The 27466-nt window shown below is 35.4% G+C and overlaps 6 protein-coding genes across 6 annotated transcripts; 4 read left to right on the top strand and 2 right to left on the bottom strand.

Moving 5' to 3' along the window:
- Positions 1-908: 908 nt before the first annotated feature.
- Positions 909-7162, top strand: LOC101747016 (elongation of very long chain fatty acids protein 2). The gene is made up of 6 exons (XM_004921794.5): positions 909-1286; positions 3348-3538; positions 4075-4212; positions 4937-5042; positions 6309-6445; positions 6874-7162. Exons 1-6 carry the CDS (start codon positions 1226-1228, stop codon positions 7036-7038), a joined length of 798 nt encoding a protein of 265 aa, XP_004921851.1. The 5' UTR covers positions 909-1225; the 3' UTR covers positions 7039-7162.
- Positions 7163-8239: 1077 nt separating this feature from the next.
- Positions 8240-11631, bottom strand: LOC101747156 (HSPB1-associated protein 1). Its single transcript, XM_004921795.5, has 6 exons — positions 11115-11631; positions 10788-10924; positions 10005-10129; positions 9754-9878; positions 9561-9671; positions 8240-9022 (listed from the first exon to the last, which is right to left on the bottom strand). Exons 1-6 carry the CDS (start codon positions 11436-11438, stop codon positions 8624-8626), a joined length of 1221 nt encoding a protein of 406 aa, XP_004921852.1. The 5' UTR covers positions 11439-11631; the 3' UTR covers positions 8240-8623.
- Positions 11632-12675: 1044 nt separating this feature from the next.
- LOC101743203 (single-strand selective monofunctional uracil-DNA glycosylase) lies at positions 12676-16212 on the top strand. The gene is made up of 5 exons (XM_062676196.1): positions 12676-12702; positions 13437-13556; positions 14175-14318; positions 14973-15128; positions 15244-16212. The coding sequence occupies exons 1-5, from the start codon at positions 12691-12693 to the stop codon at positions 15358-15360; spliced, it is 549 nt and encodes a 182-aa protein (XP_062532180.1). The 5' UTR covers positions 12676-12690; the 3' UTR covers positions 15361-16212.
- On the top strand, positions 15390-16212 carry LOC101735362 (tRNA-specific adenosine deaminase 2). Its single transcript, XM_004921796.4, has one exon. The coding sequence runs from the start codon at positions 15390-15392 to the stop codon at positions 15879-15881; it is 492 nt and encodes a 163-aa protein (XP_004921853.1). The 3' UTR covers positions 15882-16212.
- Positions 16213-19117: 2905 nt separating this feature from the next.
- On the bottom strand, positions 19118-21276 carry LOC101735632 (protein HEXIM1). Its single transcript, XM_004921797.5, has one exon. It carries the CDS (start codon positions 21051-21053, stop codon positions 20058-20060), a length of 996 nt encoding a protein of 331 aa, XP_004921854.1. The 5' UTR covers positions 21054-21276; the 3' UTR covers positions 19118-20057.
- Positions 21277-24319: 3043 nt separating this feature from the next.
- On the top strand, positions 24320-25205 carry LOC733029 (trafficking protein particle complex 6b). The gene is made up of 3 exons (NM_001047022.1): positions 24320-24505; positions 24605-24868; positions 24974-25205. The coding sequence occupies exons 1-3, from the start codon at positions 24416-24418 to the stop codon at positions 25097-25099; spliced, it is 480 nt and encodes a 159-aa protein (NP_001040487.1). The 5' UTR covers positions 24320-24415; the 3' UTR covers positions 25100-25205.
- Positions 25206-27466: the final 2261 nt, after the last annotated feature.

Raw genomic sequence — 27466 nt, 5'->3', positions numbered from 1 at the left:
GGATCAGCATGAAATGATTTTCCAACATATTTTATTTTTTATTGCTTAGATGGATGGACGAGCTCACAGCCCACCTGGTGTTAAGTGGTTACTGGAGCCCATAGACATCTACAACGTAAATGCGCCACCCACCTCGAGATATAAGTTCTAAGGTCTCAGTATAGTTACAACGGCTGCTCCACCCTTCGAACTGAAACGCATTACTGCTTCACGGCGGAAATAGGCGGGGTGGTGGTACCTACCCGTGCGGACTCCCAAAAGGTCCTACCACCAGTGATTACGCAAATTATAATTTTGCGGGTTTGGTTTTTATTACACGATGTTATTCCTTCACCGTGGAAGTCAATCGTGAACATTTGTTGAGTACGTATTTCATTAGAAAAATTGGTACCCGCCTGCGGGATTCGAACGCCGGTGCATCGCTACATACGAATGCACCGGACGTCTTATCCTTTAGGCCACGACGACTGTCAAACATGTTCCCTAGCAAGAGCAGTGCTTCGCTACCACTAGATCGAAATCACGATCCACTAAGAAGATCAGCAGAGAAACTCAGTAGCTGCGCCTGTGAGTTATTTTGCTGGTCGAACTCCTTTGGACGTGCAAATTCGACGAGAACGGTGACTGATGCTTGATATGTCTAAAAGTACGGAGAGTGGATCGGAAGGATCCGTAAGGACTTAACTAAGAAGTGCGTCGGACGTTGTCTTCAGAAACTTACTAATCGGTTCTAATTCTAAATCGTCGTGAAGATCTACATTCCTCGCATACCATGGCACTCCGATGGGTATAACGACACGTTCGTTCCCGCTTATACGCTCCACCCTATGGTCTGGCTTACAGTTGAACCTTCCAGAACTTCGATACGATGTTTAGTACAGACGCGATCGTTCCATGAACGTTCATTTACTCCTCACCAGTGGCGCTAGTTGCCATTCCCATTGTGTTTGTTTACGCTATTTGTTGGTGACGCTGTTGTCCATAAGGGTGCTCCTGCAGTCACTAGGCCCCGTCTGCGAGAAGCTGGAATTGCCCCTTAGACCACCACCGTATAGGTAGGCGAAAAAAAAACAGTGGGTGCAATTGTAACAATATGTTAATTAGTAAATTATAATTCATTAATGAATAATAATGAAAGCCACTGATTGCGCATTGTTATATAGAGCGTTGGGTGAGCGTATCGTATTTTTCGTCTTTAAGAATAAAAAAACAAAAATAAACACCAATGTCGGTTATATTACGTGGAGCAGTGAAATTATACTATTTTCTCAATGAAGAAATTGCTGGTAAGAAACATATTAACACTACTTTCCTGTGAATTAAAATCTTGATTTTTTTAAATTTTATTATGTTGCTGGCTTAAGAGACATCACTCCGTGAATGTCGCCATCCAACTTGAGACTTGCGGTCTAGGTCTCAACTCTAACAACGATTCTTCAAACGACAACACATCACCACTTCGCTACCCGCCAGCTCACAAAACATCCTATCACATTATCTTTTATTTTCACAAAGAAAATACATCATTTAATAACAACAAAAAATAGGCGTATGTACCTACAAAGGCGAGCTCAATTCAATCGTTAGTTTTCTCTTCTGAATCTTAAGGAGATGTTCAGTTATTTTATCTCTGCTGTTCAAAGAAATGCATATTTATCTTGTGAGGTGTTGATAGATTATTTATCGAGTATTTGCGATTCGTGACATGTATTGAAAGAACGACAATGTTGTTGCTCCAAAGCACTCTCATTTCAGTATACTGATTTAAAGAGCTGTCAGTGACCATGCATATCTGTCGATAGGTAACCTAGTTTGGAATCTTATATTTTAAAAAAAACTCCGCATTTAGCTAACTCCGGAGGCTACTATTAGTGGTTATAAAATTTGAACAAGCGGACTTTAGAATTCTCCAGAACCGTCCAGCGCTTATTTTTTATATTCTACGAGCAGGAAGTCTGTAACTATACATAGACATTAACAAAAAACCAGTAGTTAAGGGACAATGACTGTTCATCATAATTATTATCAGTACAGCAGTCCACGGACATAGCCTCTTCAATTAGACGCTTAAATTTATGGTACTAACGAGACCAAAGTTACAAAATGTTCCAATATTGAGTCGTGAACACCGCAGTTAAGATCGCAGTAAAAATATGGTATCAGTACAAAAGTTGTGATTAAACTTAAAAATATTTTTTTTTATTGCTTAGATGCGTGGACGACCTCACAGCCCACCTGGTGTTAAGTGGTTACTGGAGCCCATAGACATCTACAGCGTAAATGCGCCACACACCTTGAGATATAAGTTCTAAGGTCTCAGTATAGTTACAACGGCTGCCCCACCCTTCAAACCGAAACGCATAACTGCTTCACGGCAGAAATAGGCGGGGCGGTGGTACCTACCCGTGCGGACTCACAAGAGGTCCTACCACCAGTAATTATGCAAATTATAATTTTTGCGGGTTTGATTTTTATTACACGATGTTATTCCTTCACCGTGGAAGTCAATCGTGAACATTTGCTAAGTACGTATTTCATTAGAAAAATTGGTACCCGCCTGCGGGATTCGAACACCGGTGCATCGCTACATACGAATGCACCTGACGTCTTATCCTTTAGGCCACGACGACTTCGAATTAAAATATTTTTTTACTTTTTTGTGCGACAATATGTACAAGGTAATTCTACCGAATACATTGATGTTATATTAATCTATTATCGAGTTCGAGACGATTCCTCCGATTCTCGCGGACTGGCACTGAACGGTGAACCGTGATCTAAGACGTCTGACCTCCCGGCGACGCAAGTGCTCACGTGTCACGAGTGCTTCGGCCATTATCTCTAACATGCCACCGTCGCGATAACGATGACAATACGACAGAACATATGCTCATCGCCATTCCCGCCAATATGGAACAGTGTTATGTTGGTCCTACCAAACTTTTTACTGCTAATCGTCGCTTCATGGTTACGATGTATTGCACGCATGACTGGTTTATGGTTTATCGCGTTCCTAATCGGCTGTTCCATTATTACCCGTATCATGATTTCCTATGGGCGACGAAATCGTGGTATTAGCTTTATTTTAAGAGAAGCTACCAGTTACAAAAAATTTAACGGTAAATAGGTACGTCTTTTACCAAATAAATCAACAAAATAAATGATATTTTGATATAGTTCTTTTAGAGACATACTCTTTTTATAGGTTCTTGAACCTACTCCTTTTTTACAATAAATACGTAAATAACTGACAACCCTTATTCAAAGCAATAACAATTTAAGGACTAGAAATAGCATGATACCTGCTATATTCAATTATAAGATATTACCTACTTTCGATTTCTTAGATTCCAGAACACAAGATTGGTTTCTTATGAGATCACCATGGTTAGGTCTGGGCATACTAGCTATATACCTGATGGCAGTATTGAGATGGTTACCAAACTACATGAAGAATAAGCCTGCCTTCGAACTACGCGAAATTATTGTTGCATTTAATATCCTTCAGATAATTGGCTGCGGATATGTTTTTTATCAGGTATGTATAATCCTTCTAAAAACGTATTGACCCTTATTAAAAAAATCAAATATTTGTCCGATTATAATTATTTATGTTATGTAGTTTGAAAGTCAGGAAATCAAATGTTATTAATGTTTAGACGCTGGACTAAAGAGTTGTCATTTTCACAGCGCATTCCTGTAATAATATAGATAGTAATAGATAGATAATAGATAAATAATAGACGGGTACAAGACGGAACAGATGAAACTGTGGATTAAAACCGGCGTTATCGATCTAATACCACACCGCTTTGTCATCTATTCCTTCTAAACTCTTAATTCTCTCTCTAAGGTCCTTTTTCTCTCTAAGCCCTGTCCTAAATATAGGTAAAGAACATTGTGAATCTGCACCACTTAGTCCAATTTGTTCTGCCGTCCTACTTAATGCCTTGAAGCAATCAGGCGTTCGTGTTGAGTATATAGTTTCAATTAGAATTAATATTTCGATTATATTGAGATTCACACAATATAAGGTTGATAGTGACGAATACAAACTCAAAAGTTGATTTACAGAGTCTATCATTAGCTTGGCTTAATCACTACAAATTGATATGTCAATCGTCAATAGACGATGGACCATATGGAATCGACATCGCATGGAGAGTCTGCTATGGATATTTTATGTTAAAACTATTAGATCTTCTCGATACGGTAAGTTACGTCGATAATAATACTGACGGATTTTTCTTTAGTTGCATAGAAGGGTAGTAGAGCTGTCGGTCCATTTGATGTTACGTTGTGTCCGGAACCCATGGATATCACGTGAATGCCGCCAGCCCCTTCGGGATATGAGTTCGAAATCCCATACACAGTGCTTCGGCTAATCTACCCTTCGAACCGAAACGTACGATTAGTCCGTGGTATAAAATTAGTGAAAAAATACTATCTGAACGTTTAATGCTCAGGAGTCATTAACAATAAAAGCTATTGTCATTTTCGAATTAGGCAATAAAATAACCAACTCTATTATCTACGAGTATTACTAATATCAACGAGGCCAAGTTTCAACACGCTACAAACAAGTCAGTAAGGTTCATCGAACCATTTTTTTATTGTTTGGATGGGTGGACGAGCTCACAGCCCACCTGGTGTTAAGTGGTTACTGGAGCCCATAGACATCTACAATGTAAATGGGCCACCCACCTTGAGATATAAGTTCTAAGGTGTCAGTATAGTTACAACGGCTGGCCCACCCTTCAAACCAAAACACATTACTGCTTCACGGCAGAAGCTGTTAAGTACGTACTTCGTTAGAAAAATTGGTACCCACCTGCAAAACAAACATGTTTGTGTTCGAACTTAAATATTAAGTCTGTATTTTAAAAAACTCGTGTTTTAGCACGCAATGTTAACTATTATAATAATTTCCAAACAGGTATTCTTTGTTTTACGAAAAAAACAGAATCAAGTAACCTTCCTACATGTATACCATCACTTTGGAATGGTAGCTGTATCTTGGGGAATTGTGAAATGGGTACCAGGTACGAAACCAACCAGAAATTTGTAAAATAGAAAAATATGCCTTAAACTTAGAACAACATTTTCTCCTAACACAAATCGTACATTACAAAACAAACTGATAAATATCTCGAGCTGTCATTGACGTGTTGGTATTTAGATATATTTAAGCTGCATTTATTGTGAACTATATTATGTAATTACTACCCCACTTTCCGCCACGGGAAAAGAAATTATCTACGGTGTGCTTAAAGAAATCATTTTTGCCACGCACCGTCGTATTCTGGAATAAGCTCCGGATGTTCCCTACTCCCTGATCACGTAGACGGGTGGACGAGCTCACATCCCACCTAGTGTCAAGTGGTTACTGAAGCCCATACACATCTACAACGTAAATGCGCCACTCACCTTGGGATATAAGTTCTAAGGTCTCAAGTATATTTACAACGGCTGCTCCACCCTTCAACCCGAAACGCATTACTGCTTCACGGCAGAAATAGGCAGGGTGGTGGTACGTCCGCGCGAACTCACAAGAGGTCCTACAACCAGTAATTACGCAAATTATGTTTTGCGGGTATGATTTTTATTACACGATGTTATTCCATTACCGCGGAAGTCAATCGTGGACATTTGTTGAGTACGTATTCCATTAGAAAAATTGGTACCCGCCTGGGATTCGACCATCGGTGCATCGCTCAACACGAATGCACCGGACGTCTTATCCTTTAGGCCACGACGACTTCTAAAAGCCACGACGACTTCTTGTATGTATCTATGTCTTCTTGTATTGTATGTCCGTATTACGAAATTGACAGTTGACAGCATTATTTGCACAATATTTGTCTTCTGCTAATTATCTGCGAAATAAGTGATAGCGCTGCCGATTCTAAACAATATGCAGCGGCTCATCTGTGCCCTTGGTACGGCTCACCAAGAGACTGCTCTTTCTATGGGAATAAAAAATACACACTAGGCAATTCATGTTCGCTAACAATGTTAGTAAAACATTATATATAAATTTCTTTTATGCGTGTTTATCACTGAACTCCTAAACGGCTGGACCGATTTGAATGATTTTTTTGTATGCGTTTGGGTGGCACCCTGGATGGTTTAGATTCACAGCCCGGCAGATGGCGCTGCAGTCGGTATCTAGGTTATTTATCTATACTACAACTAAACGACTTGAGTGAATTTATGCAGGACAAGTCTGTCGGCTAGTGTTTTTATAAATTCATAACATTTTAACAGCTACAGTACCTATTCGGTTAGTATTCATAATCTTTTTACAGGTGGCCATGGCATGATGTTGGTGACACTGAATAGTTTCGTCCATATAATTATGTACTCGTACTACCTACTAACAGTGTGGGATAGTTCTTATAAAAAATCGATGTGGTGGAAGAAGCATGTTACCCAAATACAAATTGTAAGTTCTTAGGTAAACATTGAAATGAGAAAACAAACTTTTGCAATTTGAATATCGATAAATTCGTACAGAATTGCAAAAGTTCGATTAATCATAACTATTAGTAGTGATAAACGGGATAGCTGTTTCGCCGGATAGTCAACCTTGAAATGTGAACGGTGTGTTAACATTTACAGGCTGCAAGTATGCGTCACATAAGCCGGATATCGGATAGTTTCCGGATATTTTGGTTACTCAAATGCGATATAGACTCAGTACCTGGTAGATACAACCAATTTAAATTAAAAACATACCTTAAGGCCAAAGTCGCAACTGTATTATTTCGATATCATAGAGTCCCTTGTATTTGATAAAAACAACGTGCCATTCTAAAACAAACGTACAAAATATTGTTGTGATATCTGTGTTTAATTTCTTTTTCTTTTTAGGCTCAATTCACATTGGTATTGGCATCTTTCCTAGCAACAGTTGTAACACAAGATTGCGCATTTCCACGACAGCCTGCCTACATCCTTATACCACAAAATCTCTTCATGGTTATTCTATTTTTAGATTTTTACTACCGTTCGTACATTAAGTCTAAACAGGAATAATGTTATATGTCTTTTTTATGTAACCACATAAAATTGTAAAATAGTATTTCTATTTTATATATTTAGACTGTTTAAGAAAACATACTTATCAATGTTGTTCGAAAATAAATTATTGGAATACAAAGTATTTCTTTTTTTTAACTGCACCGAGATGGGAAAACACTCATGGTTCAACTGATGTTCAGTGATCGCCGGCGTAAAGTAAATATTGCTAGAGATAACTTTAAAATTAGATTAGATAACTTTATTCATTTGTCAGTTTCGGCTACCAATTTTTGGAACGAAGTTCCTTACGGCAGGCTTGGAGTGGATAGGGATTTTGCTGCGCGACCGAACTGAAAAAAATGTGATAGTAAAACCGTAAGAAAAAATCCGTGGAAAAAAGTGCGTGGAATAAAACCGTTAAATGAGACGTGCGCAGGCGCGACAGTCGCATACACAAGCGAGTAGTGTATAATACCTTTCTCTTTCTCCCTCTTTCTTTTACTTTTACATACTTTCCTGCACTTAAATAAAAACTAATCAGCAAAATTTAAGAGAAAAATCAAGAAAACCTACATAAAATTGAGCACGATTTTTTTTTTGCAAATTATGTCGATTCTACATTAGCCGAAGGAACTTCGTTCCTACCTGGTGTCCCACGACACCACATCTTTCATTTTTTTCTAATGAAATACGTACTCAACAAATGTTCACGATTGACTTCCACGGTGAAGAAATAACATCGTGTAATAAAAACCAAACCCGCAAAATTATAATTTGCGTAATCACTGGTGGTAGGACCTCTTGTGGGTCCGCACGGGTAGGTACCACCACCCCACCTATTTCCGCCGTGAAGTAGTAATGCGTTTCGGTTCGAAGAGTGGGGTAGCCGTTGTAACTATACTGAGACCTTAGAACTTATATCTCGAGGTGGGTGGCGCAATTACGTTGTTCACGTCTATGGGGTCTGGTAACGAGATAGGCGTTCAGCTCATTCACCTGTGTCAAGAATAAAAAAGATGGAGTGTCAAAAATAAAAAAGATGGAGATAGCAAGAAGAAGAGAAGAAATGAAGAGAAAAGATAGCAATGGTGATACCCACTGATGTACACTTGCAACCTTTTTTCCATGTTATATCGACCTTCGAAAAGGTTATAATGTTTATTAAATAATAGAAACCCGCGTGACTATTTATTTTAGGTAAATGATACGCCTGCAATTAAATTCAATTTTTTATTTGATGTAATAATTGTAATGACTGCAAATGAAAATTAACATTTAGAATATTCCAATAAGGCATATTATTGCTAGTAACATTCACTACGTCAAAAACTGATACCTATGCTATTTATTTAATCAGAATTGTCATTTTTATTGCAGAAATTTAAAAACTTATTTATACCTACTAATATTAAGTTATTTCTTAGATATTAATATAATTAATAATTTATACGAATAAAGATCTGTTTTAAGCAAATTTAGAATCAACATGATTTGCAGAGTTTAAAGAATCAAAACGAATCGAGTAATTTTACTCATTTGAGATCCGTGCTTCTAGCACAACCAGTCTTCCAGACCCTGATATTTCCTAACCGAACCGAGCTTAGCTTAGTCTGGCAAATAAATTCTCCTTTACAATATCTATGACATTGCTCTGCGTGAACGCGTCTATAAGGGCTTTAGTTAAACAAAGGCTTGAAGTCGATCCATCAATCTCGTCGTCGTGTAAAGGCCGTTCGAAATTAACATATTCGCGCAGATTTTGTCTGATCATGTCCACAAGTTGTTCGCCAGTTATCGGCGGCGGTACCTCCAGCTTATTACACTCGTTTTGTATGAGAGCCTCAATATTGAGTTCTCCGCTTTCGGTTGCCGATTGATTCTCTTCGCAGGTCTTTTGTCGCTTGGCGCGTCGCGTTTTACGTCGGTTATCCAAATAACTTTTGGCGACCATCTCTAGCTGCAGGAACAGCACGACCAAAGGCGTCACCGATATATCATCCTTGAATGAAATTAAAATTTCTATGAAGTGCATCTCATAAAATTAATCTAATTTAAACATTCAGTGAATTGTTTAATCCTTTAATGAGGAGGGGAAATTTTAAACATTCAGTGAATTGTTTAATCCTTTAATGAGGAGGGGAAATTTTGAACAAGTGTCGATAGCAAGTACAATCAAAAACTAATTTTATATATGATGATTTATTATTGGACTTTTTTCCTGGAATAGGAGGAAACAGCCGGCTACGACATGAGAATTAAGCAGGGTGGTTATGTGGGAATTGAACTAAACTGACTCCCGGTCAATAAACCCGCGTCCGAGCCCTAGACGACATTAAACTCAATGGAGGTAGGCAGGAGACAAAGTGACACGCTTTGCGTGGAACATATCTCTCCCCACCACAAATCTGGAGTGGGGAGAGCTGAAACGACAATCGTCAGCACTACGACCACCGGGTCTCTCAATCAGACTTAATAATGAACTTAAGACAGTCATATCAATACGTTGATAAAAATGACTGTAGTATAATATTATTTACCTCATTCGGATTTATCAACAATTTTGCTGTATCTTCAGGAAGATCCTTACATATCTGTGCTACAAATATTTTGATGAGAGCTTCCGACACCTGAGTTGATGTATCTTTTTCCTGATAAATAAATTGAGATAGTTAACAATAATTAAATCTATCTAAATTAACAAATAAATCTATTATTGATTACACATCTTACATGAGGTAGCCAGGTATTCAGAGATATGTTGAGAGGATCCATATTTTGTACGTAATGCCACCATGCCCTGGGTACCACAAGCGCATCACCTGCAGTCAGATCCACTACTCTAGCTCCAGTCAAGTCTAAAACACAATTACAGTTTTTGCTAAAACAAAATTAACGAGTCATCTATTTCATAAAAATATTCTCATCATAAAATCTAAGTTAGTGTTATTGTTTACTGTATTAACATACAAATCTTGACTCACGCTTAAATTGCTCCAAATCGCTTGGACAATGGAAATTTAATTCACTGTAAATACTTGACTCTTCATAAGGCACCCTAGTCGGTTTTAATCCACCGGTTTCTGGGGGGAACAGTATCCAACGCTTCCTAAAAATGTGCATCACATAGTAACTAGAATGAATTTTCAGTTAACTTCATGTAAAAAAATTATTTTATTAATTAAGTTAAATGTTATTTTACTTGTATCTTAAGAAATTAAATATCACCCTATTTGTAGGTTGATATTTAATTTTTGGATATTTGTATCCACTGCTAGACAAAGACCTCTCATAGGCTTGCCACAAAAACGTATTCTGCGTGGCCTGCATCCTGCAGATTTCTGAAATCTTCAACAAATCTTCAGTCAGTCAGAACATGTTTCAGTTATACTAATTTATTGAAAATAACTATTATGCTTCCCAATTTTAGTTTGAACAAAAAATTCTAAAATAGTTGAACAAAAGGCCTAATCAACTTAATTGCATATTTATATAAGTTAACATAAGGGTATAAAAAGTCACATAAAATAAAATGTATCAGTTTTAATTTAGAATATCAAACGGACTTAGTCTACTTGGGTAAAAAATTTAAAGATTAATCCTAGAACTAGATATATCGATAATAAAAATAATTTAATTGAAATTTTAATAAATAGCTCGTGGGTATTTTTTGCAAAGTTGGAGTATGTTTTCTAAATATAATCATCAGTTTATTTTTAATTTTGGCTTTTTTACTCCCTTCAATTATAGAACTGAAAACAACTCACTTTCCATATAATTGTGCCACAATATTAACTCCATATGTGTCTTGGTGTGCTGGTGTGTGTGAGCCCTTGCTGCCAATCCACAAAGTAGTATCTGACGCTCCTTTATTTGGAAAACCAAAATCCTTCCATGATATGTCCTAGAAATTGGGATATGCAATTTTATTGAAACAACCTACTTACTGCTAGCTGCTTACAAAGCTCAACAATTCTACTTCCAACCAGAAAGCTGGGATACAGAAAAATATATCTCCATTTTTTCGGTTCGTTTGAATTCGCCGTAAGACCAATGCTGAATATGTATTTAGAAAATTTACATTCGATATTCACCTTATAAAGTTCATCCTCGCTTACAAACCATTTATGGACGTATTTGTAGTCGAAGTACATCCACTCTTCGCTGGTGTCCAAATTATCTATAAACTGCTTGAAAGTCATACTTTTGACCTCACATCTACGCTCCCAACAAGGTTCGTCCGATCTGAAGTCTTTTTTCATACAGCGAAATGGTATTTCCTTATTACCGAATATTGTGGTCCATTTCTCAACATTCCAACTGCTTAGTGGCCAAGTATTGACAAATTTTCTAAATACTATTGGTTTGTTGGCTGTTACAACTATGTTGCGAACAATGTCTTCGTTCATAGTAGACATTTAGAGGCCTTGGTTTAGGTTAGTCACGTTTCACTGAAAGATTTTGTTGAATAGTATATCGCGAAATAGCACCAAGCACCAGTCACATCATAACCACATTGCTTTATAATATAAAGTAATATTATCCTAATTTTTTATTGAATAATATTATTATTTTTTGTTTGAATATTACACAAGTTTTGAACTTTTGACACTGACACTTCTTAAGTGTATAATCTATGCTTCAGAGTATTAAAAGGGTTGAGAGGGACTTTTTGGCGGGAACGCGAGGAGTGAAGTTGTGTGATTTGGTTTATTTTGTCTATTTAGTGTTTCTTCAGGTTTAAATGTGTAATAACGGTGGTTTATTGATCATCTTCATTTCATTTCACTACATAATATCATTTTTCATAAAAATATGAATATAAATTAACATAAGACATGACTTAAAGGTCTTAGTTACCAGGTCATAAAATCCCTTTAAAAAAAAAGGGTTGAGAGTGTTGAAACTTTTTGGCGGGAACGTGAGGAGTGAAATTGTGTGAGATTTGTTTTATTTTGTCTATGTTCTGTTTCTTCAGGTTCAAATGTGTAATAATGGTGGTTTGTTAATTGTTTAGTATCTGTGAAAGTGCACAAATGTGGGAAAATGAAACAAAGCCACTGAACGAAACTTCTCGGGATCCTCCAAAAAGTCCACTGAAAAAATCTTAGTAGATGACCACCATTTTACTGAGATTATATTTCATCTCATATCATCTCATCTCATTTCATTTCATTTAATTTCGTCCCAGTTGATTAATGTCTCAAATTAATCATCTTCATTTCATTTCAGTCCATATTATAATTTTTCATAAAAATAAGAAAAATTTTAAATAAGACATGACTTAAAGGTCTTAGTGACCAGGTCATAAAATCCCTAAATAAAAATTAAAATCTATAGGGTTGAATTGAAAATGTTAGTGTTTTTAAAAAATCACAGAATCTGTACTATTCTGTACACTACTTTGTTATATTCATCATCTTAATATTTTTATGAATTAGGTGAGAATTAAGTGAAATAATTGAAATAAATACCGTACTATTTAACAACACCAAACATGATGGAACCGTGTGTTGTTTCCTCATTCTTTTCGGAACCCAAAACTAACAAACATAGTACTATTGCCGAAGATTTTTTATTTTATATTGATGAATTAAATCAGCAACTAGATGATTTTAAAACACCAGCCTCCGTCCAATGTGTTTATAATCCTACTAAATATGCTCGAGAATGTTTCGAAACGTATGTAAAAAAATATTGCAATACAAAAAAGCGTATTATGTACTTTGGTATGAATCCAGGACCCTGGGGAATGTCACAAACTGGAGTAAGATAAGAATACTGCGTTTTAGTAGTGCATGCATGTTTCACTATCTGTAAGTAGATTAAGTAATTTTACATGAGTGTACCAGGCTCATCACAAACCGGGAGTAGTGGCGATTGCTCGTGAGGCGCCTAACGTCTGCAATGGTACTAACTGACGACCACGACCACTGAAAAGGATAGTACAACAAAAAAGTAGATTAAAGTAGAGCTAGGGTAGCATCTGGTTCCTTGCAGGTAATTTGCTCCGCTTGTTGTATCAAGTCATATAAGTCCACACTGAAGCTTGAAATCTAGGCCAGGTACAAATTTTAATAACACATTACTTTTAATAGTTTCAATGATCTTGATGACAAGTGTGTTTATTTTATTCATCCAGTAAATTTTAACAAAATATTAGCTGTTTTCAAGCTGATAACAAGATATTAGCCATATGTGATATCCACCACTAAAGGTATTTCTATCATTTTTAGTTTCAAACTTAGAAGAGACTTTTAGCCTTTAGTAAGACTTACCTCAAATATGCCAAAATGTTCTAAAAAACTTGTAAACACTATAATTTAACAGGTTCTTAGCAACTGTTCAAATAATAAAGTAACAAAACAGGTGTAATGTAAAAAAATTAAATTCTAATTTTGATTACTTGTTTTCAGGTTCCATTTGGTGAAATTTCTTCAGTCAGAGATTGGCTGGGTATAAATGGCTCTGTTGGCAAACCTCCACTGGAAATTAAGTCTAGACCAGTCAATGGATTTGATTGTAAAAGAACTGAAGTAAGTCTATGGCTATGCTCTGAATAATTCATTTCAAACTCAGTCTAAGTATAAGCATCTCCACAATACAATTAGGTGAGCTGCTTTTTTTTCCAGTTTAACTTCTCCCCAAGGTGAAGTTTTGTTGCTGTTTCTCTTGTTTGGATTACATTACAGTTAAAGAACTATATTTATTTTCATAAAGCATACTGTTGAATTCCCCCAAGCCTCACCATAACTGTATTTAAAACAATGTTCAGATATAGTATTAGAGTTATTCAAATTTTATAAAATTGAAAGCAAGGTAATTTTTAATAAATACATTATTTTAAACATGACATGCCACTTCACGCCAATCCTACGTAGGGTGAATGATTCAATTGTTCAGTTGATGCAATCAATTCAATATACCGCTTCCATGTTTGACTATTTTAGTTCATTTGCTTAATCTTTATTTGGGGATCAGCTGTGGTCCTTGAGGTCTCTTGCACAAGAGCACTAAGAAATTACTACCATTCACTTTGATAACTTAAGGCTCAATTGTATTTAAAATGAAAAGTTTTTAGATTTTATTTTATTATCATATAATAATACTATTTATCATAAAGTTTTTAATGAATACTCATACATTTATTCCAGGTAAGTGGGAAACGATTCTGGGGATTGTTCAAGAATTTATGTGGAGAACCAAACAATTTTTTTGAATCTAGTTTTGTATATAATTATTTACCAGAACAATGGATGAAGAATAATGGATGCAATTTGACTCCTGGTGATTTCAAGGTATGTATTTTTTAGTTAAAATACTTATTATGGTTTTGTAAAGAAATATTATTATTTTTTTGCGTCATTGGGTGGACGACCTCACATTCCACCTGGTGTTAAGTGGTTACTGGAGCCCATAGACATCTTCAACTTAAATGTGCCACCCACCTTGAGATATAAGTTCTAAGGTCTCAGTATATGTAGTTAGTTACAACGGCTGCCCCACCCTTCAAAACAAAACGTATTACTGCTTCACTGCAGAAATAGGCGAGGTGGCGCTACCTACCCGTGCGGACTCACAAGAGGTCCTGCCACCATTAATTACGCTGTTAAAATTACGCTAATTAATATAAGTATTGTTAAATATAAATTGAACATTATCTTAACGAAAATGATACTGCAGAATATAAATTTGTATAGGAACATAGCAGAACCCAGAGTTTACTTGTAGTTAATGCAAACGGAAGCTATAAGTTTTATTAATATTACCGTGTATTATCTATGACGATAACTTATAGGCTTTCTGATTGACGAGAGCATTTATTCTTAATTTTACCGATATTACTTGATAGGCCGTAAAACAAAAAATTCAGTTGATAATGAAAAGGTGTATAATTTACCACAACTCAACTCATTAATTAACGTATTATTCATTTAATTCATTTATTTTAGGCCGCAGAAATAGATTCATTATATCACATATGTGATCCAATATTCAAAAAAGTTCTCGAACTTTATGATGTACACATCATAGTGGCGATCGGAAAATTTTGCGAATTACGCGCACAAAAAATTCTGGACAAGTATTCATTTCGAAATAAAATACAGGTAAATAGTTAAATGTATTATATATCTCACTAGTTTTATGAGCACCTTTACCATCATATCCTGTGTAAGAATAAAATATAAATTTACCAAATTATTATTTTTTGTATATTTACAGGTAATATACATGCCACATCCAAGTCCAAGAGCTGTAAACAATAATAACTGGGACGACAAAGCACTTCACTGTTTAAAAGAAAACAATTTATTGCACTTTTATCAAGGATTTGCTTGAAATTGTATCGTTAAAAGATTAAGTCGAATATGGTTGATCATATGAGAAGGTGTCTTGAATTAGCAGCTGAAGCTCTGGCTCTTAAAGAGGTGCCTGTTGGTTGTGTATTCACAGTTAACGGACAAATTATTGCAGAATCAAAAAACAGTGTAAACGCCACACACAACCCAACTAGACATGCGGAAATCAACTGCATTGATCAAATTCTAGAATACTGTAGATTAAACAACATCGATTACAAGCTATATTTCAAGAACGTAATTGTGTATGTGACCGTTGAACCGTGCATAATGTGCGCGGCAGCGCTCAACAATCTAAACATCCGTGAGGTGGTATATGGTTGCCCCAATGACAGGTTTGGCGGAAATACCGTTTTAGATGTCAGTAACTTTTATGAACAAAATTATATTTTAAATGGAAACTTGTTGGCAGATGAAGCTATGATGTTGCTCAAAGAGTTTTATAAAGGGATAAACCCTAATGCCCCTGAATCAAAAGTGAAGAAAGATAAAAAAGTTTAATTTAATTAAAATATTGTCGAAGACTTCCTAAAGTGAAGAAAAGTGTAATTTAAACGTAGAGAATTATACAATATTAGTCTATTAAAGATTGTCCACATAAAACTTCAGTTTTATCAACAATTTTTTTTTTTAATTGAAGTTGAGATTACTATAGTCGCCAAACTGAATTTTTTTAGTGTATATGATCTGATTTTTTAATGTACATGCACAATACAAGTAATTACTGTGAGTTCACTATTTATCAAAAGTATTAAAAAGGCTCATATGATTTTTGTACGATAAATCCTTATCATGTTGATACTGATTATACAAATATAAGTGATATACTGTTGGTACTATGTTTAAATCCCCATTATCAATTTATATACATAAACCACTGACAGCTTACCATAAGCATTACTATAAGTATGTATAATTAAGATAGGAAGTTTTCTGAGCTCACACAGATAGGCACCATTCTAACTGTTCCTGTCATTAGTCCATTCCAGGTAAATGATGGATAGATCCTCAGTCGAATGGGTCGGTAGTGCAGTAGTTAGCCTATGGTAGCTGCCTAACAGGGTAAAGCTCCGATCAACAATTGTAACTAGATAAATGGACACTTACAAAATCAAAGCAAAAGCTGTCCGCGTGAATATATACATACATAGCTACATTGGTTTACAACAAACTGAGAAAAAAGTTTTGAAACAGTTTTAAGTTCAAAGTAATTACGACTATAGCACCTGGTAATAAAGTCACAAATCTCCAAAACATCTAATACTTACGATCATTCGTCACAAAGCAATAAATTACTCCTGTCACTTAAAAATTAAAAGACATAATAATATGTTAAATAACCTTTAGACCTTAGATATAGATACCTTTAGAACCTTTAGATCAACCTTAAGAGGCAACAAATAAAGTAATTTTTCCCGTTATTGCTTTGAAAACTAACATCATTTATTTTTGTTTCTTGAAATTTCGATTTCTATTTACTACAGGAGGTAAGGGAATCGCGTTGAACACTAAAATAATTTATTAAATGAATAAAAGTAAAAGTTCAGTTGTTTACTTTTTATGTTTTGAGAATTTGTTTGTTAGTATCTATACATTACTTATTTTATTAGCGTTACGTTTTGTGTAATACATATTTTTATAGTATATTTTTAAGTTTTCGCGACTAGTACAAATAATAAAAGTTTAAACGGTTTTAAGCGCGATATTGACGTGAATACGTCTTTAAAATTACTTCCATAGGGACGCAATCCAAAAAAACGAATTATAACAAAATCGAGGGATACAGTTTAGTGTTGTAGCTACATATCTATCATCTCCATCCAAATTTCAGTTACACCATTGGATAGCTAAAGAATCAAAGAATTTATTACGCTAAGTGAGTCGACTATTATCAAAGGCGGCAATCTGACTTTTGGACAATGATTGGTAAATCAGAAAAACGAATTATTGACTTTGTATTCCATTGGCAGTCACAAAACTCTTCGGAACGACATCTTAGATAAATAACAGGTTAACTATTAACCTTTATTTAATGCAGGTTTTGAACCGTATTCTTTGAAGGAGACGATTATATTCAAATAAATCTGTATTGACATATCAATAAAAAAATTTTGTCCAAATGTACAGATTGCCGCCTTTGATAATAGACGACTCAAGTAAGGACTGTAACCATAGACCTAACTGTAACACATCGCACGCGGGGGAGGGGGCAGCCCCGCCATTTGAAGGTAATTTTGCTGCGTATCGATATTTCCATTTAGTATAACTTTCGACTCGGTGAAGCTATGACTTTCATTCAAGTTTCAATCGTCAGCTCTCGTCAAAATCTATCGATTATATATATAACATTAGTGTAAAATTGTAACTGTGAATATAATGTGTTAAAATAAAAATAAAAACCAAAAAATATGTAATGTCGGCCAATACGCGTCGAAAAGCCAAATCGAAATACAGAGTATTACAGAGATCGTATACGGTTGGAAAGGGCATCTCAACAGCAATCGAATGGTACCAATAAAACCATATGATCTAGTCAAGCAGTGCCGGCAACGTAAAGTAATGAATGCGGCCGAGCGGATCAACGACGGTGCCAGTACATCTGCAGCTGGGACGGTTGAAATTACGCAGATGGATGATGAAATCGCTTCTGTAACGACATCTTTTGAATAAGCACTGCGGCATTGTGAGACACGTTGACATTGGCTGTCTAAAGTGAACTAAACAAAATAAGAGCTCAAGTGAGCTGTTATTTGACGAGACGGATTTTTGCGCTGACCCGAAATCTAGTTACTATTGTTGATCGAAGGGGTAAAGGGTCGTGTGTCCGATTCCCACTTTGGGCAAACACCCATGTTATGAACAGGTTTATTTGCTCTTTGTCTGACTTTCCAAAATAGTTTGTTTACCATAGAAAAGACAATCTCAGTTTAGAGCCAAATTACTGTTTGATTTATTATTATTAGTTAGAATGTGGCATTTTCCAATTTTTCAACTCGCATGAAAAACTGTTCATAGCAGAATGATGATGTCTATGAGGAACAATATTGATATTATTGTATTTTGTAATGGCTTTCTCTTTTACACAAAAAGGCTCCCCGCGCACTAGGCAGCCAGGCTGCGGCAATTGACGTATTTGAGCAGCCAATCGACGCCCATTTATGATCCTATCGTCGAGCGATTTTGACTTTATCACGTAAAAAAGGCAAAGCAAAGAAAAGATACTGGATACATCCTCTTTTTCTAGAACAGCTCTCAAAAGGCCTATTCTAGTAGTATTTTAAAGTTCATAAATACTCAGACCAGTCTTTTTAAATACAAGAGAACGTATACACATGCTGTGTCATATAACCAACATTTGGCAAAACAAATATGCATTGGCTGCTACAGTACTGGAGACTGACAGCAGCCACATACACTCGCTCTGGTTGCTCTGGCTGTGCAACAGGCACATTGTATTGGCTGCTACAGTCAAAATCCGGGCTGCTTATGTGCGCGTCCCCCATGCACCATATTATATTCGTCTGGCTGCCGTAGCCAGGCTGCCCAGTGCACGGGGAGTCTAAACCTCTCTTATTCCATATCTGAAGCTATATAGTTGTTGAAATTAATTAATAAAGTGGTTGTATATACAATTTTGTTTCACTTATAAACTATTGTAACAATTTTGAAATCATATCTATTATGTCAATTGTAAATAGTTTAACATGGCATCAATATGTTTTGAAATAAGAAAACTATTATTTAGAGCAATAAAATATATTAGTAGCTTTAAAATATATTATTCCCTGTTGCAATAAACTTATCCAGATGTAAATATTCATTTTGGTTAATATTAACAAAAGAAAATATACAGGACTAAAAACTACAAAGTGAACTTCAGGCATAAAGTAATAATTTAATTTAAATATTAATTCTAAACATGGAAGCAAAATCATGGCAATATATTGTGGCATGTCATTTTGTCAATATTCACTTTTCTTCAAAGCATAAAACATCTTCATCACTGAAACTAAAATGACACAGCAATATGTGCAAATTGTTTACTTGTGTTTTCTTGCCTTTCCCCATTAAGCAAGTTTATAAGTATAACATGAATCCATGTTTTAGATCATTTAGCTTGATTCACACATCTGACTGCCTTACATCTCGAAACTGTAGGATGGATTGGCAGAGTAAGAATTAGTCCTAATATTCAATTAAAATTAAGTTTCAAATAATACTACAGGCAGAAATAGAAAGCCTTTTATGTTTAAGTTTCTCAAATACATTTTTCCTAATGCATTGTGTTTCTTTACTTGGATTAATTTGTGTTCCAATTCTCTCAATGCCATATATTTACTTATTTTTCTCAATATAAATTACATTCACAATCCCTACAATCACATAAAAGTGAGATCAAATAATTAAAATACAAACATCTACAGAGTTATTGCAGACTTGTGTGAAACTAATCTGTCTTGGAATTTAAGGTTTACATTTCCAGTGTTAATTGTGCACTTTTATGATTTGAAAATATAATTAAATGCAAAATTAGTACAAATTTTAAGCATAAAATAACACAATTAAAATTTCAATCAAGTTATAAAGAAATGAATAACATATGCTTATAACATAAAGAGTTTAAACACTTAATATTTACATTTTTAACACACACACACTCACACAAATGTGTGGAAACTAATCCTTAGTATGGAACCCATTCACAAGGGGAATTGGATTTTCTAGGATTTCAAATTCTTGGCATCCATTTGGTTGAGCGATATCATTGACAGGTTCATTTTGGACCACTGGTTCATCCACAACTTTTTCACTTCCACTTGAACTATTACTATCACTTGTAGATGAACTGTCACTTTCAGAATCCTCACTAGAGTTATGTTGCCTTTGTCTTAAATGTTCATTTTCCAATAAAAGCTTTTCATTTGAGATTTGCAACTCTCTTATTTGATCTTCTTGGTCTTTAAGGCGTTGCCAGATTTCGTTTGAAGGCGGATCCTCTGCGGTAAATGTTTCAACAGAAGTCTCAGATGTATCTCTGTCAGTCACCATACTATCTTTATCTGCAATCGACGCATCTCTGTCAGTGCTATTGTCTTTATCTTCCTCCATTCGTTTCATCTTCGAGCGCTCAGTCCTTTTTACAAGGTTTTCAAACTTTGCCTCTAACAGAAGATATTCTTGTATAAGTTCGTTTTTTGTCATATTTGATAGACGCTCACATTGCGCATCCTCATACACGCTTGAAAATTCTTTTGTCAAATATTCTTCTTCGTCTTCAGGCAGAGCATAAAAATAGTTATCATCTGAATCTACACTAAAACTGGAATCACGAGTGCGTGCTGAAGGCGTCTGAAGTATATTGAACGCATTTTCGGGTTCAGGTTTGTGAATTTCCATCAAAAATTGATTATTGTTGAACGGGGCATGAGTTTTCGTCAAAACAATTTTACGAAAGCGATTATTTCTTTTAGGTTTTTCGTTTCTCCTCCTATCACGCCAAGGAGCTTTTACAAAAGGCGTCATAACTTTACGTTTGGTATTCGCGCGTCTCCTTTTCTTTTTGACGTTTCCGTCAACGCTAGCCGGTTTCTGTTTTTCAACGATGGATGGCGCCCCGACCACTGGTGATTGCGTCGGTTCGCCATCTTCTATGATAAGATTATCCGCGTCCATTAGGAAACAATAATTGATCAATAATACCTTCTTTTCTGTTAATTATAGAAGAACAATCAATACGAATAGTACACTGATTTATATGACCAAAAACTTCAGTTGAACCAACAGTATGAATTTTTTTTATCACGAAGTACTCTTTTCTCGACCGCTAGAACCACCATTTTATTTATTTGTATTTTTTTATTTTAGGGATGCTAGCGGTACCAAATTTCTACTAATTACTACTATTTCTATGTAACATTTTTGTTATAAGTACCGCTAAAATGGGGCGACTAGGGACAAATTCCAACTTTATGACCAATTTTAAGGTAGTTGTTGATGTATATAATGCTATATTAGGATAAAAATGATTGAGTCTTGGAGGCATCTTTATTGTCCAATTTAAAACTATGCAACTAGCATTCCAGTTTATGCAGAAAAAGCAAAAGTAGGTGTAATCCCTTTTTACCCGGATATTGCGGTTAATGGGGAAGAAATGAGAAATTTGCTAGGGTTGGCACTACTTGGTTTTAATTTATTTATTTATTTAGTTGCACCAACAAAGTGATCATCAATAAAAAACATTGAAAAACTGATAAAAGTACATGGCAGATGTCACCTCAATTATAGGTGCAATCGACAGTGCATTAACAACAACATATATATATAACTAAAACTTGATTCATTTATTTACTTATGATTAATTTATATTTACTTGGGAAATGATCCGCGACAGATTTGTCCTGTAAGTTGTGAGACAATTAAAAACATATATTTCATCACTTAAAATTAGTTCAGCGCAATCAGACAACTCCGAATGAACATTAACGGACACCACGCTACCGTAGTCATTATTGTAGTCCCAAAGGATTCTGTATATGGGAGAGTAAGCGCCTAAATTAGAACGAGCGGGCTTTCTTATAAACGGTTTATATTTCTTCGTTTTTGGTAAGTACTTAGGGGCTGATATTTTTATCTGGGTTAAGAGATTAGGTGTGTCGGTTATTCCATGGATTATTCAGATGAATACCCCCACTCTGAACAAATATTAAATATTTTATTATGTATTGTTGGCGAGGAAGAGGAGGCAAGCAGTGGTGTACAGACGAAATGAATATTTTATTTTTCCTTCCAAAGTATATTTAAAATAACGGCCGTGACAATATACAGGTACATAGGTGTTGTGCGTAAGGTTGCTGCGAGAGAAGTGTCGGTGCGGTTGCAGTAGTGCTCGTTGACCGATTTCTTTTTTTGGTAGTTTTTGTGCGCATAGACATGTATTACTTAGACATTTTTGTCCACCTTGAGATTTCATTGTTCTTGTTACATGTCTGTGCAAAATCGACTTACTTATATTAAATTGCTTAGCTATTTCAACTAAAGACTTATTCCCAATTTCATAGGCTTCTATTGCTGTTTTTAATATTAAGGGATAATATATCTTATAAGGCTTTGCACTCTTTGATACGTACATGCGAGGCATACCTAAAAATAGAAAACAATACGTAACTGATAATATAAATATTTACCAAACAATAAAATAACACATTGATAATTTTGAATAAAAGTCCTAGACAAAAACATCATGAATCAACCAGATTTTACCAACAAATTTAAAAAATATTGTTATAACCATATAGACAACCCTACAAACCTGTACCTATTTATACTAAGGTAGTTTCCATTTCACTTATTCTCATCCCAATTGACCCCTTTTTCATTGTTATTTGTACCTAGGACGTCCCCAATATCCCCAAAAACAACAGATTTTTACATGTATTTTTATTTTATCAAATACATTAATACCAATAACAACTGAGAGTTACCTTTGACATATATGATGGTTCAAACACTAAATAACGTTTATAAATCACAGTCGTCTTCTATTATTATGAAATGAATAATAGAGAGCAAAGTTTCTAGCACTAAAATAATTACCACCACAGGAAGTTAATTTGAAACGCGATTTTTTTTAACTTAGCAGCTATTATCATGCATATTCAGAGTTGTTTTGTAAACTTTCAACATTCTACTATTAAACTACAAAAAATGGAAGATTTTGTATTGAATATAAAACTAATATTGAGCGTCGAAAATTTTCCCGGTTTTTTCCCGATTCGCCTCTCAATCCCTAATCGCCCTATTTTACGGTATCTGTGAAAGTGCACAAATGTAGGAAAATGAAATAAAGCCACTGGACGTAACTTCTCGGGATCCTCCAAAAAGTTCACTGAAAAAATCTCAGAAGTAAATGACCACCATTTTACTGAGATTATGTTTCATCCCATATCATCGCATCTCATTTCATTTAATTTCATCCCAATTGATAAATGTCTCAAATTAATCATCTTCATTTAATTTCACTCCATATCATTTTTCATAAAAGAATATAAATTAAAATAAGACATGACTAAAAGATCTTAGTTACCAGGTCATAAAAACCCATTATAAAAAAATGTGGTTAAGTTTGGACTTTTTGGCGGGAACGCGAGGAGTGAAGTTGTGTGAATTGTTTTATTTTGTCTATTTAGTGTTTCTTCAGGTTTAAATGTGTGATAACGTTGGTTTATTAACTGTTTAATATCTGAGAAAGTGCGCAAATGTGGGAAAATGAAACAAAGCCGTTGGACGTAACTTCTCGGGATCCTCCAAAAGTCCACTGAAAAAATCTCAGTAAATGACCATCATTTTACTGAGATTATATTTCATCCCATATCATCTCATCTCATCTCATCTCATCTCATTTCATTTAATTTCGTCCCATTTGATCTCAAATTAATCATCTTCATTTCATTTCATTCCATATTATCAGTTTTCATAAAAATAAGAATTTAAATTAAAATAAGATATGACTTAAAAGTCTTAGTTACCAGGTCATAAAGTCCCTTAAAAAAAATCTTTAAAAGCACAAATGTGGGAAAATAAAAAAAAGCCGCTGAACGTAACTTCTCGGGATCCTCTAAAAAGTCCAATGAAAAAGTTTTAGGAAATGGCTACCATTTTACTGAGATTATATTTCATCTCATATCATCGCATCTCGTTTCATTTAATTTCATCCTACTTGATTAATGTCTCAAATTAATCATCTTCATTTAATTTCACTCCATATTATCATTTTTCATAAAATTAAGAATAAAAATTAAAATAAGACATGACTTAAAGGGCTTAGTTACCAGGTCATAAAATCCCTAAAAAAAAGAAACTAAAATTAAAAAAGAATTTACTCAATTTACAATACAAAAGTTCCTTTAGCCCCTTTTTTCTTTCCGTGTGTGTTTTCATTTGTAAAGACAGATTATATTACCTACGAAGCGTTATTATTATAAATAAATATGCAATGAGTAATAAACCTTAATTAAAAATATCTGGACCCCTCAAGAATGGCCGACGACATCATATTTGAATTATTACATTCTGAAATTATAAATTATTCTATTGAAAAATTCAAGAATAACGATAATGGCGAAAAGGTTTGTTTAATCAATATGTATGTAATGTTAAATACTAAATAATCGTTTGAGATTAGGCAATATTATTACAATAAATACATTTTAATACATCGATTTCAGGAAACTGATTTGTCTGTTGTCGAATACATCGGGTTTGCGGCAGGCTATAAAATCATGGAAAGATTAACGAGGGAATGGCCGCGTTTTAAAGATGAATTAGATACTATGAAATTCATATGTACAGATTTTTGGACTTGTATTTACAAAAAACAGATAGATAATCTTCGTACAAACCACCAAGGAGTTTATGTACTTCAAGATAATGCATTCCGTTTTCTAACAAATTTTTCTAATGGTCATCAGTACCTGGAATATGCTCCTAGAGTGAGTAAAAACTATTATTTCTTATATTTCTTTTCATTGACCTTTGGAATTAATAAAATTTACTATCAAAGTATTGTTTCTAAATCAGTGTTTTTACCATTTCAGTATGTTGCTTACACTTGTGGGCTCATTCGAGGTGGATTGGCTAATCTCTGTATTAACAGTATTGTCACAGCAGAAGTTCAGTCTATGCCTTCATGTAAATTTCATATACACGTTCAAAGAACATAATACAAATCTAGATTTGCTTTGTTTACATTGTTTTAATATGTTATAACATGTTATGTTATTGTTTAATGTATTATTTTTTTTTAAATAAAGGAGTAATAATATATTGCATATTCTATTATTTATTATGAACATTTGGGGTCCTGGACATGTCAAGGTCACTAGTGCCATGAGTGTATTAAGCACTTTATTGTTCACTTTGGTTATAAGCCTTAAACAGGATTGTAATAACTATTGTAACTATTAAAAGTATTCTGAAGTTGTCATGGCCTAAAAGATAAGTCGACTCGTGCATTTGTATTGAGTGATGCACTGGAATTCAAATCCTGCATGCCGGTACCAATTTTTCAAATTTTCAAAAGATGTTCACAATTGACTTTCATAGTGAAGGAATAACATTATGTATTAATTAAAATCAGTGTGGGGCAGCTGTTTGTAACTACTGAGACCTTAGAAATCATATCTCAAGGTGGATGGCGGCTTTTACCTTGAGCCTATGGGCTCTGATAACCACTTAAGGTCAGCCGGGCCGTGAGCTTGTCTACCCATCTAAGCAATAAAAAAAAAGTAATTGCTTAATATAAGGACTATTGGATCTCAAAAAACAAGCATAATAAATATCAATAGATTCTTAGATACTTTATAAATCTTGATATCTCAGTTGTAAACCACACAAATTAAATAATTACTAGATAAATAACTAAAGCACCATCAGTTTGATGTATAATTTCTTACCAATTAATTGTGAAAACAATTGTGTAAAATACAAGATGTTCTCACCTTAACCGTACATAATTAAAGGTAAAAAACAAAAGGGTTTTCACTGAGCACTTATTCAGCAATATTAGTGGTTAACAAAGGAAGCGGGACACTACACTTCTCCAAATATAGATGGCTCAGCCTGCTCTACTGTTATTAATGAATATTTTCAATCGGAATGGGAATCCCTGAAAACGTTTTACAAATTTGAAAAACTTTTTCTCCATAAGTCAAGGTTTACCTCTTTACGTAAGTGGGACACGGCCATCGCAATCTCACCTGTGAGTCATATAGCTATGCTTAGACCATGGGTATCTACCTGAGCTTACACCTGCCTTTACGGTTCACACAGCTGATAACTCTTCAAACATTTGGAAGATTTCAGTTTCGATCAGAAGGTCACCAGGCGATCTGAGCGTGTTGATACATGTGGCGCACTACCAGGACTAGCGGGTCTCCCGGGAGTACATAAGAGCGATCGCAAATCTGCGGCACCCCTTGGATGGCCTGACGGACTCGCGTAGTGAGATGGCCGACGTTTCAGAGCTGTCGATTCGCCTCGAAGGTTCCATCAATCGGGTGTTCGTGGGGTGAACTGAGCCTATTTGCAGTGTTGACTGTAGTCTAACTGCCTTACCCCACCCGGGTTCTGACCTCAGGGGGGTGAACTAACACTTTGGCGAAAGTGCAGGGGAGTCGTTTAGTGGGTAAATACCATCCTTGGGCCCTCGGTCTAATCTGTGAACCGTCGAAGCCCACATAGCGTGCCCCCTAGACGCCGGGAACTCATACGAGGTTCGGCCATCAGCCAAAAAAAAAGCGCTACTGATCTCCAGGGTTTGACTGTTTTTCGTTTTGACTTACCAGTTTTTTACACAGTCCATTCGTATTTACAGTCATTAAGGTGTGCGTACTTAAATAAGTGAAGAAACCCCATTACTACCGTGGGACCTGGAAAAACCGGCATAAATATGAGTATAAAATAAACAAACAACCCCCGTGGTCACTACGGTGCCAAAGAACCGAGAATCGCGGTTTTCGAGGCGACAATGGTTTTTAATTTTTATTGCTTAGACGAATGACCGAGCTCACGGCCGACTTGGTGTTAAACGGTCACCAGAGTCTCTAGACATCAACAACGTAAATGACGCCTACATCGAGTTGTGGTTTTCAAGTCGGTTCTACTACCTATATTATTGTGCACTATAGTACAATGACTGCCCTTGAAGTCGCTTGCTGCTGCATTGCTGCTTGTGAAGCAGCAGTAGATTGGTGGGGTATAGCAAAATCTTGGTCATGGATTGTGTGAGGAACTAATGGACACGGGAGGGTATCGGTCTTTCCTGCGAACGATGGGCTGTATTGGTCTCTGCGTAAACTCACCACACTTTATAGACACACAAATACGTCTGCCCCGTAAGTTCCAGAAACCACTGAGACACGTCACAAGCATTAAAAAAGGAGACCAGAAAGGGGCAGAAATTCGGCGACCCGATAGTGGAAAATGGACGTTTGATGGCAAACATAATCAGGAGGGTGGGCGCCAGCCATTCGTTTCAAGTCCTACTATCTACTGAATTTTTAACCCGATTTTACACTACGCAAGCTTCA

Source organism: Bombyx mori, chromosome 25, assembly GCF_030269925.1.
Source record: "Bombyx mori chromosome 25, ASM3026992v2".
NCBI lineage: Eukaryota > Metazoa > Arthropoda > Insecta > Lepidoptera > Bombycidae > Bombyx > Bombyx mori.
Note: the sequence above shows the minus strand (reverse complement) of the source record. Positions and strands in the feature narration are given on the sequence as shown.